Source organism: Danio aesculapii, chromosome 13 (assembly GCF_903798145.1).
Source record: "Danio aesculapii chromosome 13, fDanAes4.1, whole genome shotgun sequence".
In the NCBI taxonomy this organism is placed as follows: Eukaryota; Metazoa; Chordata; class Actinopteri; order Cypriniformes; family Danionidae; genus Danio; species Danio aesculapii.
The window spans coordinates 12805990-12821101 of record NC_079447.1 but is presented as its reverse complement, the minus strand read 5'-3'; the positions used below and the strand labels follow the sequence as shown (position 1 = coordinate 12821101).

At 38.7% G+C, this 15112-nt stretch overlaps 1 protein-coding gene across 1 annotated transcript in view; it reads right to left on the bottom strand.

Moving 5' to 3' along the window:
• The window catches only part of LOC130239775 (metal transporter CNNM1), a 44810-nt gene that overhangs the window by 17615 nt on the left and 12083 nt on the right, over positions 1 to 15112 (bottom strand). Inside the window, exons 2-5 of the mRNA XM_056471099.1 lie at positions 8305 to 8448; positions 5453 to 5593; positions 4522 to 4691; positions 2350 to 2449 (exon numbers count right to left, since the gene is read on the bottom strand). Of these exons, the coding sequence (XP_056327074.1) occupies positions 2350 to 2449; positions 4522 to 4691; positions 5453 to 5593; positions 8305 to 8448 (555 nt within the window). The remainder of the gene's footprint in view (positions 1 to 2349; positions 2450 to 4521; positions 4692 to 5452; positions 5594 to 8304; positions 8449 to 15112) is intronic.

Here is a 15112-nt window from a genome sequence, read left to right as displayed (position 1 = left end):
TAGGCAAAATTTTTCGTAGTGTATGTTTGTGAATGAGTGTGTATGGATGTTTCCCAGTGATGGGTTGCAGCTGGAAGGGCATCGGATGCGTAAAACATATGCTGGTTCTGTTGGTAAATTGGCGGCTCATTCCGCTGTGGTGACCCCAGATTAATAAAGAGACTAAGCCGAAAAGAAAATGAATGAATAAACAGGACATGTTCAAATGTACATAAAAAAGTTAAACTATTTTAAATGGGGACCTATTGTGCCCCTTTTCACAAGATGTTAAATAAGTCTCTTATGTCCCCAGAGTGTGTATGTAAAGTTTCTGCTCAAATACCCCATAAATAATGTTTTATAACTCTTTGAAACTGCCCCTTTAAGGCTTTGATCCGATTGTGCCAATTTTGGTGACTGTCGCTTTAAATTCAAATGAGATTGTGCTCCCAGCCCTATTTTGAAAAAAGGGCGAAGCTAAAAATGTCTGTCCTTTAGCATAGCAGCAGATTCAAAACAGCTGCTTCTTACTCAGGGCTGTTATTATGCTAATGAGGGAGAGATTGTCACTCATGGGCGGGGCTTTCCCCCTCTGATGACACATACGAAGGGAGAATGTCAAAGTGTGAGCTGGTTGAAAATCGATTCAAACATGTGACGATTCGAACCGGTGGAAAGGTTGAACAAATTGCAATACATTTTTTGAACAGAGGGGGTGCTGTGTTTACAGGCGCAAGTTTGCTTTACCTGCACATCAGCAGCGAACAAGAGGCAGCGAAGAACTCTAAATATATTTCAGCTAATTTTGTTAAAAAAATCATGACTCGTGAATTGTGAGATTAGCATCATGAGTCGTATCGAATCATGAGTCAGGTGAATCGTTACATCCCTAATGCTGGTGCAGTTAGACAAAATATTGACATTGTTATCTTACACAGTACTGCTTTTATTTAAAATATTATTAGACATTTGATCTAATAAACGAAAAAAGATCTAATAAATAAAATTTGTCTCAAGCACTGATTAAAAATAGCACTTTAGCTGCATAATTTAATTACATTTTTATTTAATTTCATTTTACTTTATTTTATTTTTTTATTTATTTCATATTCTTGCTTTAATTATTCTAACATGGCTAACATTTTGATTTACGACCACTTCTTGTGACTTATTATACTTCAGTGACTTATGATAAATCACTTAATGTATTCCTCATTTTTAAGTCACTTCAGATAAAAGCATCTGAAATCCCAAACCTTTTCTTATGAAGGGCCAAAAACCAAACTTGATTGAGGCTAGTGGCCGAAGGTAAATATAGTTGCCATGGGTAACTTCCTAATTTATTTAATAATATTTAAAAATGACTAGAAAACACTGCTTTATATTAACTAATACAGTATTTTTTTACATTTTAGAATGAACTTATTACAGTTAAAACAAAACAGTCTCATTTATAACAGAATTACACTAGTTTTTGCCTTGATTTGCTTGCCGATGTCTCCTGCATAGTCCTCTATCCATCAAGTGACAGTATTTACATTTAAAAAAAAAATCAGATTCATTTACAACATTTAATTAAAACATTTAATTTCAGTTAACTTTTTTGTTAGCTCAGCAATAAAACAAACAAAAAAGCTTACTTTAAATTAGAAATGATGATCTCTGTGTTAAAGGTGTTTGCCCCAACCCTCTCCATCAAACTCACTTCTCCTCTCAGATGGGATGGTGGGCCAAATCAAATGTTACAATGGGCCAACTTTAGCCCGTGGGCCCTACTTTTGGCAAAACAGTGTTGAAAAAGTAGAAAAGCCTTTTAGTGACTGTTTTTTTAAAGCGAAAAACACACAGAGGGTCTTTGCATGCTCATTTGAGATGCTCATGTATCGGTCAGGTCTCATTTGCTCATTATCCTGGTTGAATTGTGTTGGTTTGTGGAACTGAATCTGCAGTGTAGCTTTACTTTGTGTGTATATATTAGAGAGAGTGATGATGTACAGTAAACATATGACACTTCTGGATTAATCCCTTCAACAAGGACTTAAGTCTCCATCCTTAAAGTTATTTTTACAATTTTGGTGCTGCTCGGCTTATGAGATTTTCATCCTTATATAATAATAGAGTGTCATTTTGGCTGAGTGGGCAGACGAGTGCTTCTGTAATTACCCGACTCGACTCTCTTAAGATTTGCATGTAGATTTTTCAGTCTTCGTTATCTCTGGAGAGCTGCTGCTGGAGGAACCGTTTTTAATTGCTCATTAATGCTTTTACTGCTGGAAAGCCTCGTTTGAGATATTCTGAGAGCTCAGGTTGATTTTAATTTACGAGGCTCTGTTTAGCTGCAGTGACGGGTTCTGACAGTAATAAACTAACCTGTGGGCAGGATGGTCATGACGGCAGGTAAACCGTAGTATGTAAATGGACCATTTTCAAACTTCAAACCTTCTTTACCGATCTCGACCTCAACTCGACCCTGTAGAGAGAGAGAGAGAAGAGTGAGAGAGAGATTACAATATACAACTAAAAGATAATGTTTGTTGATGAACATTGACGTTAGATTAGGAAAGCCAATGTGACTCAAAGACAGGTAACACAGCGGTTGCTAGGTGGTTACTAGGGTACTCTGGGTTGTAACTAAGGTAGCCTGATTTACATGTTTGATTAAATCTTAAAACGTAGTAAGCGTTTCTAGCATGGTATAGCACTTAGCTAATCATTATTAGCATGTAGCTAATCACTGCTAGCATGTGTAACATATGGGATGTCCCGTTTGCAACATGAGCCAATCCCCATGTCACTACGATGTTCTGGTACTGAGATATCACTGTTGTTAAATGGTTGCCAGGTTAGTCCTTTTTGTTGGATTGAGAAAGCCAATTTGACTGCGCTGGGACTCAAAGGCAGTTGGCAGGAAGCACACTGGTTGCTAGACAGTTGCTAGGGTACTCTGGGTTGTAACTAAGCCTTATTTACATGTTTGATCAAGCCTTAATACTTGATAAGCATTTCCAGCGTGTTATAGCACTTAGCTAATCATTATCAGCATGTAGCTAATCTCTGCTAGCATGTGTAACATATAGGATGTCCCGTTTGCTGGCATGAGCCAATCCCCATGTCTCTACGATGTTCTGATGCTGAGATATCGCTGTTGTTAAATGGTTGCTAGGTTTTATTTTGTTGCTATGAGACAATTAACCATTTAGAGTGGTGATACATCAAAGCTTCCTGCCTACAGTATATGAATGATATACAGTGGTCCCTCGCTATAATGCAGTTCACATTTCGTGGTCTTGCAGTTTCGCAGATTTTATTCTTTGGATTTTGACATGTTTTTTTTTTTTTTTACAGAGCATAGTGTTCTGCGTCCTGATTGGCTATAGACCATTGTCAATCAATCTTCTCTGTGTCTCATGTACAGTATAGAATGCGTTCAGCTTGCCAAACATAAATCTTCTATCGTTAGCAGTGCGAGTTTCAACAAGGATGCAAAAAGAGTTGTAACTGTCCGCAGCAAGACCATCGTAAAGGGGGTCAGTTTGAATTTCTGTGTGGAGTTTGCATGTTCTCCCCCTGTTGGCGTGGGTTTTCTCAGGGTGCTCTGGTTTCCCCTACAGCTAAAAGACATGTGGTACAGGTGAATTGAATAAGCTAAATTGGCCGTAGAGTGAGAATGTGAGAGTGTATGGGTGTTTTCCAGTGTTGAGTTGCGACTGGAAGGACATCTGCTGCGATATGCTGGATAAGTTGGCGGTTAGTTCCGCTGTGGCGACCCCTGATTAATAAAGTGACTAAGACAAAAAGAAAATGAATGAATGAATGTGCGTGTACAGTATCTGTTACTTCCAACTGTCATGTGGGTGGCACATCTGGTGTGCGACCCGCTTAAGGATGGAGTCTGCTTTAGTTTTGTGGATCAGTAACTGCAGGGTAAAAGAACATCACGCTGGATGCCAACTTTATCCACACAAAGCTAAAAAGCTTTATGAACCTTTTGCTGACAGTGATGAATGTTTGCTCCTGACGACAGGTTTTGATCTTTGGTTTAATTCTATAATATTGGACTTATTTTCTACTTTGAGGATTTCGCCAATTATATTTAAACGTTACAGTTAAACCTAACTGCCGCAAATATCGAGGCGCCACTGTAAACTTCTTGCCCTTATGTACTGTTTTTTAAAATATATATATTTTAAATATACTTTGTAACATGTTAATTTTCAAGCAAAACTATTTGGCTAGAAAAATAGCAGTTTTGGTTTTATTTGAAGCCTGTTTTGCTTCACCTACAGTGGTGTTCAATAACATAATAATTTCAGATTTTATTTTTCACAACTTCGCTTCCTGTCTCAATACTGTCCTATCTAATAAAGGCAAAAAAGGCCAAAAAAAATAAAAATAAATAATAATGTAAGTGTATATTCATTGTATTAATGTAATATAATGTGTAGGCAAATAAACAGCCTAGCAACCGAAACAAATTCAGTTTTTAATAATGAAAACGTAAATATTTTGCATTATTAAAATTTTTCTTCCTAAGTGCTTAACCTGCAGTATGAGGACGAAGTAATCGACAGGCTTGTTACGCAGGAAGAGGTAGTGTTTTGGTGAGCGCTTGTTCTTCTCGTCAAACTTAAGTTCCTGCACAACACTCGGATGCTTTATCAGTCGCAGGAGGATCTTCTCTGACAGATGAGTGGACTTAAAAGGCTCGACTTCTGCCAACAGAAAAGAGAGGAGACAGAATAATACATGCCTTTATGGTACTGACAGTAAAATGCAACATTCTGATGCTTCATTATTTATTAATGATTTTCATTGCTGAGATCGATCAGGAGATACTTTACTTCGTCAAATAAGGCTTTGTGTTTTATGTGATTTAAAGGTAACCTGTAGTTCCTTCAAATCTGCAGCTTTGTTCCATGTGTGATATCATTTCAAATGAAACATAAAAACAGGGTGGAACGCATCGAGTAGCTCCTCTCCCTTTAAAAAAATATCCATTAGCATTTTGTTTTGCTGATATGGTTCGCTCTGTGCTGTTGTGTATTTGGAAAAGAGCAGACTGTGTGTGTTCACACTGCAGCAGTTTGCATGACATTAATGCAAAACTAGACTTGATAATGGAAATACTGTTTATTATTTTCTCATATATGCAAGTGTTTTTAAGTGCACCCTCAGTAAGAAGTCTCAGTTAAACGTGAATAAATTGTTGGGGGTAAAGATTCATCGGATTCTAAAAAGTATTTGATCGGCCAGAAGATAAAAAAATCTTGATTCTTACTAACAGAATCAAGAAACTATTTTCTCAGTGCCTATATCCTCTAAATCAGGGGTGTCCAAACCCGGTCCTGGAGTGCCGGAGGACAAGTTTTAGCACCCCTGTTTTCAATTCAAATCATGTCTTTGTTTTGGAGTATGCAGATCACCTTAAGACTAACATCTGAATCTTTTCTACCGTTGTTAATTGTGAGTTTACCTGTGGCCAGAAAGCGATGTGTGGCGAGCAGAAGCTGTGGTGAAACTTTGACCTTCATTTCACTCTCTGACAGCTTAAATATGGAGAAATCTTGCAGTTTCCTTTCATGGTGAGACACTCTCCTTTTTGTACGGTTATCAGCTGCAGAACACACAAACACACACACATACAAATGTTGTACAGATCCTTAAAGTACCTCAAATCAAAGCAGTGAATGACAGTCTAGAGAATATGCATAAGATCTGAAATATTGAAAATAAAGCAGAAAATGCACTATCATTGGATATTATAGGATTTACAGCCCTCAGTATGTAGAAATAAAGATTTTGTTTAGAGCAAAAGGTCATGTGAAGTAATTAGCTATTATAAATATAAAGGAATAAATAAAAGCACAAATATTCCACACAAGTTGGTTAAATCTTTCAATGTAAACAACAGATTTCATGTGTTTTGGTAAATTAGATTTGTGAATCAGCATCTCTTAGGGCCTGGACACACCAAGCAGACGCCAAACAACTTCAGTAGCACTGACAAAACCCAACTTTGCTGTCACCTCATATTGGCTCATGTCTGATTCCGTCTGAACCAAAATGCTGTGTAAACACACCAAAGCCAACTGAAATGAGTGCGTGTTCTGCATCTACGTGGGAGGATGTGTCTTTCCACACCACAGGATGCAGTAGCCTGTTTTCTTGTTGCCGATAGGAAATCGGAACTTCCGACGACCTCATGCAAAGCGTAAACAAAGCAGTGTTTAGTACCATTATCACAGTAATTGTCACTCACCTTGGAGAAATTTGCCCTGATACTTTAATAATCCATCTCGTTTGCAAATATTTGAGAAATGTATCAAAATTACAACCAACATCTTTGTGTTCCTTCTTCATTCATTAATTTTCCTTTGGCTTAGTCCCTTTATTCTTTATTCACAGCGGAACGAACCGCAAACGTATCCAGCATCCAGTATGTAAGAACATACAAACTTCACACAGAAATGCCAGCTGACCCAGCGGGGACTCGAACCAGTGACCTTCTTGCTGCGAGGTAACAGTGCTAACCACTGAGCCACCATGTTGCCCTGTGTTCCTTCTTGACTTAATTTTTTTACTTTCTACATCACTACGTCAACTTGCTCTCTGATTCGCTGCTGAATAACCAGTCAAATTGCTCTCTTCAGAAGACATCTCAACCAAATTCAACATGCTGAATTGGGCCAACAAGATCTAACATTAACCCTATGAGAGGCTATATGTGGAACACATTAAGTGAGGTTTATTTATAAACTAATTTCGAGAGGATCACGTGCTTATGATTTACCACAGCCGGTCCCGCATTAGCTAATTATGCTCCTCCAATCATATGATTCCTAAGTTACTATATGTAACCACAGTCTTCATTCCACAGTTATCTTCGTATGCAAGAAACCCCCCTTCCTCCCCTTCTCCTCCTTTTTCTCATAGATTGGGTGGCACGGCGGCCCAGTGGTTAGCACTGTTGCCCCACAGCAAGAACACTGCCTGCTCTTGTACTCGCCGGGCCGGTTGGTGTTTCTGTGCGGAGTTTGCATGTTCTCCCTGTGTCCACGTGGGTTTCCCCTGGGTCATATGTAACAGACTAATGCTGTGTTCACACCAGATGCGGAAGAAGCGTCAAGCACCAGTGATTTACATGTTAAGTCAATGCAAAGATGCGAATAGACATCCTGCGGCGCGAATGAGGTGGTGCGAAAGATTCGATTCACGTGAGCTCAGCTCAGTAAGAAGCACCGCTAAAAGCTTCCATCTTCCAGGTTAAGTTTCTAGAGAAGGTTATGAACTCAGAGCTGGGTGCACCTCTAAAAAGATCTAGTGGACTCGGACATGGCTCCAAATGAGTCAACGCTGTTTATCAGCCTTCCTGAAGCACATAAACACAGCTATTCTCTCAATAAAATCCATGTTAGCCATTTAGCAATGAAGCTAGAGTCACCGGGCAGACAGAAGCCCTACCTATTACGCGAATCCGTGTCTGTGACGTGAATTTGACGTGCGAATAAATCGGATTTGTTGCGCGAATGAAGCAAGTAAACTCAATGTTCACCCTTCTTTTTACATGCGAATAGCTCGATTTATCCACGCTTGCCGTGTCTGGTGTGAACACAGCATAAGCCAAATGGGCACTTGGTCTAGTTCCCAGCATCAGGATCTTTCCTTCTCAAAGTAGTTCACCTTAGCCACTTCATCCAGAGAGTTTTTGAGATCTACTTGAGCTCAATCTCCCTTCTCGCTCTGCGAACGGGAGGGAGCCCTGGGCTTAAGGATCTATAGTTAAAACCAACTGGCCTGACTGACGAAGCCCAACAGCCAACCGTCGGCTTGGACAACACACTACTACCACCAGGCCACCTCAACCAGGCCCTGCCTCCCTAGTTTATTTAAATGTGGGATACTACATTTGGTATGTACATTTGCAGAAGAAAACTCAGAAATAAAATGGAGTTGTTTGAGTGAGCTCCATGCTTAAACCACAACATTAGACACCAAAGGAGATTAAAGCTCTAAAAACCATAATAGTACCTCTTTTCAGTAGGCTAGCCTAACCTTCCTCTTCCCACTGTTAGCCATGATTAAATCCGAACTGATAATTGCAGAGAAAAGGCTTCACCAGAAGACAAATAACACAGAGTTTTAGAATCCAATTAGTGCGGTAATTATTTGCAACAGGGTCACAGTGTTATCGACTATGCATGAGGAAGCAGCAGGGATCTGGAAAGCTTTTCACTCAGTCAAACGCTATGCAATGGCTGTCTAGAAGAAATGTTCCTCTTATAATTGCTCTTTTTGCAACTTTAGCCATATTTAAAGAGCACCTACTGTAGAGGTCTGTTTCATCTACAATCTCAGACTTGATGATCTCCTCGATGACATCTTCCAGAGTGACGATGCCCATGACTTCATAAAAAGGATCTCCTTCTCCTTCATTATTGACCCTCTGTACGATGGCCAGATGAGATTTCCCTTTACAGTGGGGAAAAAAGAGACATAGAAGCATCATGGAAGGAGTTATGCAAGTGCCATTTAGCCTAATACTACATTTACATTGTAATTTAGCAAATGCTTTTGTCCAGAGCGACTTACAATTGAGGGGCATTCAGTGATTCACCAAGAAAAGGTAATACACCCAAGAATTATCTAATTATCTGCACTTATTACACTAATAATCTGTATGCAGCGGTGAATGAAGTATAAAAATAAAGTACAGTATGTGCGTAATTGTACAGATACCCAAATAAAAATCATAACATTCATTCATTCATTTTCTTTTCGGCTTAGTCCCTTTATTAGTCCGGGGTCGCCACAGCGGAATGAACCCCCAACTTATCCAGCACGTTTTATGCAGCGGATGCCCTTCCAGCCACAACCCATCTCTAGGAAACATCTATACACACTCACTCACACTCATACACTAAGGACAATTTAGCCTTCCCAGTTCACCTGTATCGCATGTCTTTGGACTGTGGGGGAAACCGGAGCACCCGGAGGAAACCCACTCAAACGCAGGGAGAACATGCAAACTCCACGCAGAAATGCCAACTGACCCAGCCAGGCTCGAACTAGCGACCTTCTTGCTGTAAGGCGACAGCACTACCTACTGCGCCACTGCGTCGCCCCAAAAATCATAACATTCCTTTTCAAATTCAGTAAATCTTTAATCAAAGCCTCACTCCGACCAGATAATTTGAATCATTGAATCAGTAACTTGAGACTCGGCCTGATTGGAGTCTCTAATTTGAATTAGTGAACTTTTGACTTGAGAAGAGAATTAATTAGAAAATATTAATTCAGAAATAAAAATAAAAAAGCTTCAAAAATAAATCAGCTCAAAAGTATTGTGCATGAATCAAAGGTTCAGAGGATCGATCATTCTTGGCTCATTTTGAGTCAGACTAAAAAATACAATGAATTCATTTTTATTTTTGCCTTTTTGCCTTTATTTGACAGAATGACAGGAAGTGAAGTGGGAGAGACAGGGGCACAGAATGTGGAAAGGTACACAAGCTGGGATTCGAAATTGTGAATTGTAAAATTAATTGTTAAATAGGGTTATGCTTTGACCAGACCATTTGAATCAGTGAATCATTATCTAGAGACTTGCTTGGACTGGATCATATGAATCAGTGAATCATTATCTGAAGACTTGCTTTGACTGAATCATTTAAATCAGTACATTATTATCTCGAGGCTTGCTTTGGCTGGATCATTTGAATCAGTGAGTCATTATCTCGAGGCTTGCTTTGGCTGGATCATTTGAATCAGTGAGTCATTATCTCGAGGCTTGCTTTGGCTGGATCATTTGAATCAGTGAATCATTATCTAGAGACGTGCTTTGACTGGATCATTTAAATCAGTGAATTATTATCTTGAGGCTTGCTTTGAGTAGATCATTTGAAACACTGAATCATTATTTAGAGACTTTCTTTGACTGGATCATTTGAATCAGTGAATCATTATCTAGAAACTTGCTTTAACTGGATCATTTGAATCAGTGAATCATTATCTTGAGGCTTGCTTTGACTGGATCATTTGAAACACTGAATCATTATCTAGAGACTTTCTTTTACTGGATCATTTAAATCAGTGAATTATTATCTTGAGGCTTGCTTTGACTGGATCATTTGAAACACTGAATCATTTTCTAGAGACTTTCTTTGACTGGATCATTTAAATCAGTGAATCATTATCAGAAGACTTGCTTTGGCTGGATCATTTGAATCAGTGAATCATTATCTAGAGACTTTCTTTGACTGGATCATTTGAATCAGTAAATGGAGACTTGCTCTAAGTCTGATAAAATTCATGTGAATCAATGAATCGTTAACTGGACACGCGCTGTGAATGGATCATTTGAATCAGTGAGTTGTAACTCAAAAACAGATATAACCATTATCAGTCAAATTCACAAAAGCAATTGAACAGAATAACTTAATAAATCAGCTTGTTCATAAATCAGCACTGCTATCACATCTTTGGTGTTTAATTTTAGTAGTGAAGTAAAAAGGACATTATCATGCCTTGAAAAATGGCAAAGTAAAAATCTCCCAAAATACTAATGCTCTGAGGTACTCATACTTGGAAAAAAGAAAGTCAGATACTTGCTTACTCTCCACGTCTGCATTAATGTAAATCTAATTTCACTAAATTCACAATGTTATTATATCAACCCATGAATCAATAAATTCATTAGGCAAAGTGTGCAAAATCAATAGGCGCATAACTTTAGTAAATGAAGTCCTGTCCATTTATTTTCCCCTCTGGATGCCTGCAAGTGCTGCTGCTCAGTCTTTTGCATTGTTTCTGGGGATGAGCTTTGCCGTCTGCCATGAAGAGTTGCTGATCTGAAGGCTGATGAAGAGATTTACTATGACAGTTGTGAAGATTCAGACCTGACCTTATGTAAACGGCGCTGAGGGATTATGCAATGGGGTTTGGGAAGCCCTACAGCTGATGATAAAGCTGACTGAGCTAAAATCTGCTTTTTTTGGTTGTTGTTGTTGTAGTTGTTGTCGTTGAGTCCTAAAAAAGTTGCTCATTAATGATTTTCCTGACATTTAGTTCATGTTTGCTTGATGCCTATTTGGGTTTTATGTTAGAAAATATTTTGTTTATGTACATACAAGTTCAAGCTCAATTCACTTATATAGCATGTTTCCAAACGGCCACAAGGCCGCACAAAGTGCTTCACAGAGAAGATACAAACAAGCAGTACAGACATAATAAACAATACAACAATAGGCACATAATGTAAAAGAGAGCATTAAAGATGTAAACTAGATAATACAAAAAAACAGTTTGCTTAATGTCTAAAAGAAGAAATTAATTTACCATTAAATAACTCCACCTATATAGTTGAAAGTTGCTACCACAGTTGACCACACTAAACAGGATTAAAAACGAGACCGTTGGCCTCCTGAGGAAGGGACTTATGCTTCAAACGACCTAGAAAATAGACGAGTCTTTAATTTAGACATGAAAATTTGCATTGACAAAGCCATTTTTAATTCTAGTGGCAGCACATTCCAAACGTGAGAACCGGCTATAGCAATGCACGTTCGCACATACAGTGAGTGATAGTTCAAAATGACCACTACCTCCACGTGTGATACCGCCGCGGGACAAATGGTTTACAAAAATGTTCATATACTACCAATATTTGTGCTACAGATTTTTTTTTTTTTTTAAGATTTATTTTTGGCCATTTTGCCTTTATTAGATAGGACAGTATTTAGACAGGAAGCGAAGTTGGAGAGAGAGAGAGGGGGGTAGGGTAGGGAAATGTCATCGAGCCGGGATTCAAACTCGCGACGCCCTGACGTGCTACTGCACCATATGTCGACGCGCTAACCACTAGGCTATTGCGCCGGCTACAGATTTTTCGAATAAATGAAATTACTTGTATTTGACAATTGTAATGCAGTGGAACCCCTAAATGATAACATGAATTTCTTCATCACAAAATCAACTTATTAGAAGGATCATACAGTAAAATGACTGCTGAAAAATATTCTTTGCCATCACAGGAATAATTAATATTTTAAAATGTATTACAACAGAAAACAGTTACTGTACATTATTACTGTACAAGTTTACTGTTTTACTACATTTTCTGAGCATAAATAACAAATAAATAGTCTAAAATAACAATAATAAATAATAATAAGGTAAAAGAGGATTAGTAAAATTGTATAATTCAAAGAACGCAATATTAAACGCAATATTAAACTATAGAAATAAAAAAAAAAAAAATTAAGAAAAAATATACATATATAATTAAAATAACTAAATAATTGTTCTGATAAATTACTAATAAATTAAGCGACGCTGTGGCACAGTAGGGAGTGCTGTCGCCTCACAGCAAGAAGGATGCTGGTTCGAGCCTCGGCTGGGTCAGTTGGCATTTCTGTGTGGAGTTTGCATGGTGTTCGCGTGGGTTTCCTCTGGGTGCTCCAGTTTTTCCCACAAGTCCAAAGACATGTGCTAAAGGTGAATTGGGTAAGCTAAAATTGTCCGTAATGTATGTGTGTGAATGAGAGTGTGAATGGGTGTTTCCCAGTGATGGGTTGCAGCTGGAAGGACATCCGCTGCATAAAACATATGCTGGATAAGTTGCATTTTTCCACAAAATATCTGTTTATAATACGGAAATTTATTTTACACCAGTATTTTGAATGGAGTTTCCGCACTCGCCTGCTGATCCTGATGATGCTCGCTGTTACATGGTCAATCATCTCGCTTTACGCTTGAACAACTAAATGAATGCTTAAGTTTATGTAACTAATTGTATTTTAATTACATTATGATGTCGAGGCTGCAAAAGAAACTTTAAAAAATTGTAGTCACAGAAACCTTTCACCGGAAGTTTACCATTGGCTGAAAACACTAGCTGTGCATACAGCCCATTTCAGCAGATTATTTAATAAATCTTTCATTTTTTATTACAGCTCAGCAAACAAACAAGCTGTTGCTGAAACATGTGGTTGTTAAATCTCTATTGCCACTGACAGAAGAAACCAACAGCTTGATGTTGCACCAAATCCTGTCTATCATTTCACAAGCAAAGAGAGCATTTACAATGAAACGTTAAATAAATTACTTTTTAAAAAATATATAATAAGCTAAACATCTTAAAGCTAACTTAAGCGATATTGTTTTCATCACGCATAAATTAAAAATATAATAACCATTGACTCAAAGCTCATAATCTGAAATGTTAAATGAATACAACATTGTTCGTTGAAATCCCAAACGGAAGCTTTCGTCAAAACAAAACATCCCCGGCGAGCCTTTCTGTTAATCATCATTCAGGCCAGATTTGGAATATCATTTCAGTCGGAGAGGATTAAATCAAATAATCCTCAACCTTTGGATACAGAAGCTAACGGTTAGAAGCCGCTCTGCTTTTCATTGACAGCGAACTCACGTGCACGTGAAAGTCAAGACTCTGCAGGATCAGGTGAAGAGCAGGGCAATGCAGCACACTTGGATACACACGCACACACCTCAGAGCTGATGTTCAGGGAACTGCATTACATCACTACGCTCTTATATAACACACACACACACACACATGGATGTCCCTGCCATTCCCGTAGCCGCTGTGCCAGCAAATGAACTCGTTAAAGCTGGCACTGTACTCTACTCATGTGACGCAGAGCAAGACAAATGCTAAATAAAGCACAGTGTGTGTAGCTGAGAATGGCAAGGAAAACTGCTGAACTGATGTCTGCTTTCTAAATTGAATAACAACACAAGGCACATGCTGATATACGCAATTGTACATGCTGACTGCTTTTATGCTTTGAGCTTTTTCTATTTTGGTGTTTGTGTAGCTTGAGAATGACATTTGACCTTGAGCATAAGTGACTTCTTTTTGAAAATAAGCTCATTTTACAGTTCCCCTATGCTGTAAAAAATAATATGATCAATTAGTCATGACAACCGATGTTTTTAGTTAATTGTAACCTATTATAAACTATTACATTTACATTTACATTTACATTTAGTCATTTAGCAGACGCTTTTATCCAAAGCGACTTACAAATGAGGACAAGGAAGCAATTTACACAACTATAAGAGCAGCAGTGAACAAGCCCTATAGACAAGTTTCAGGTGTGTAAAAGTCTAAGAGCAAAACATTAGTAGAATTTTTTTTTTTTTTTTTTTTTTTTTTTTTGAGAGAGAGAGAGAGAGAGAGAAAGAGGGCACAGTGGTATAGCCAGAGAGGCAGTTGCAGATTAGGAAGGAAAGTGGAGACTAAACAGTTGCGTTTTTAGTCGTTTCTTGAAGACAGCAAGTGACTCTGCTGTTCTGATGTAGTTAGGGAGTTTATTCCACCAACTGGGCAGATTGAATGTGAGAGTTCGGGAAAGTGATTTCTTCCCTCTTTGGGATGGAACAACGAGGCGACGTTCATTCACAGAACGCAAGTTTCTGGAGGGCACATATATCTGCAGAAGTGAGAGCAGATACGAAGGAGCACAGCTAGAGGTCACTTTTTAAGCAAACATCAGAGCTTTGAATTTGATGCGGGCAGCAACTGGCAGCCAGTGCAAACGGGTGAGTAGCGGAGTGACATGTGCTCTTTTGGGTTCATCAAAGACCACTCGTGCTGCTGCGTTCTGAAGCAGCTGAAGAGGTTTGATAGAACTAGCTGGTAGCCCGGCTAGCAGAGAGTTGCAATAGTCCAGTTTGGAGAGGACAAGAGCTTGAACAATGAGTTGAGCAGTATGTTCAGATAGGAAGGGTCGGACCTTTCTGATGTTGTAGAGTGCGAATCTGCAAGATCGAGCAGTTCTAGAAATGTGGTCAGAGAAGTTCAGTTGGTCATCAATCGTTACTCCAAGGCTTTTTACCATTTTGGATGCAGTGATGGTTGCTCCATTCATCTGGATTGATAAGTTATGGTGAAGAGTCGGGTTGGCAGAAACTTCAAGCATTTCCGTTTTCATGAGGTTAAGCTGGAGATGATGATCTTTCATCCAGAGTGAAATGTCTGACAGGCAGGCTGAAATGCGAGCTGGAACCGAGGGATTATCAGGGTGAAAAGAGAGGTATAGCTGGGTGTCATCAGCATAGCAGTGGTAGGAAAAACCATGTTTCTGGATGACTGTTCCTAAAGATGCCG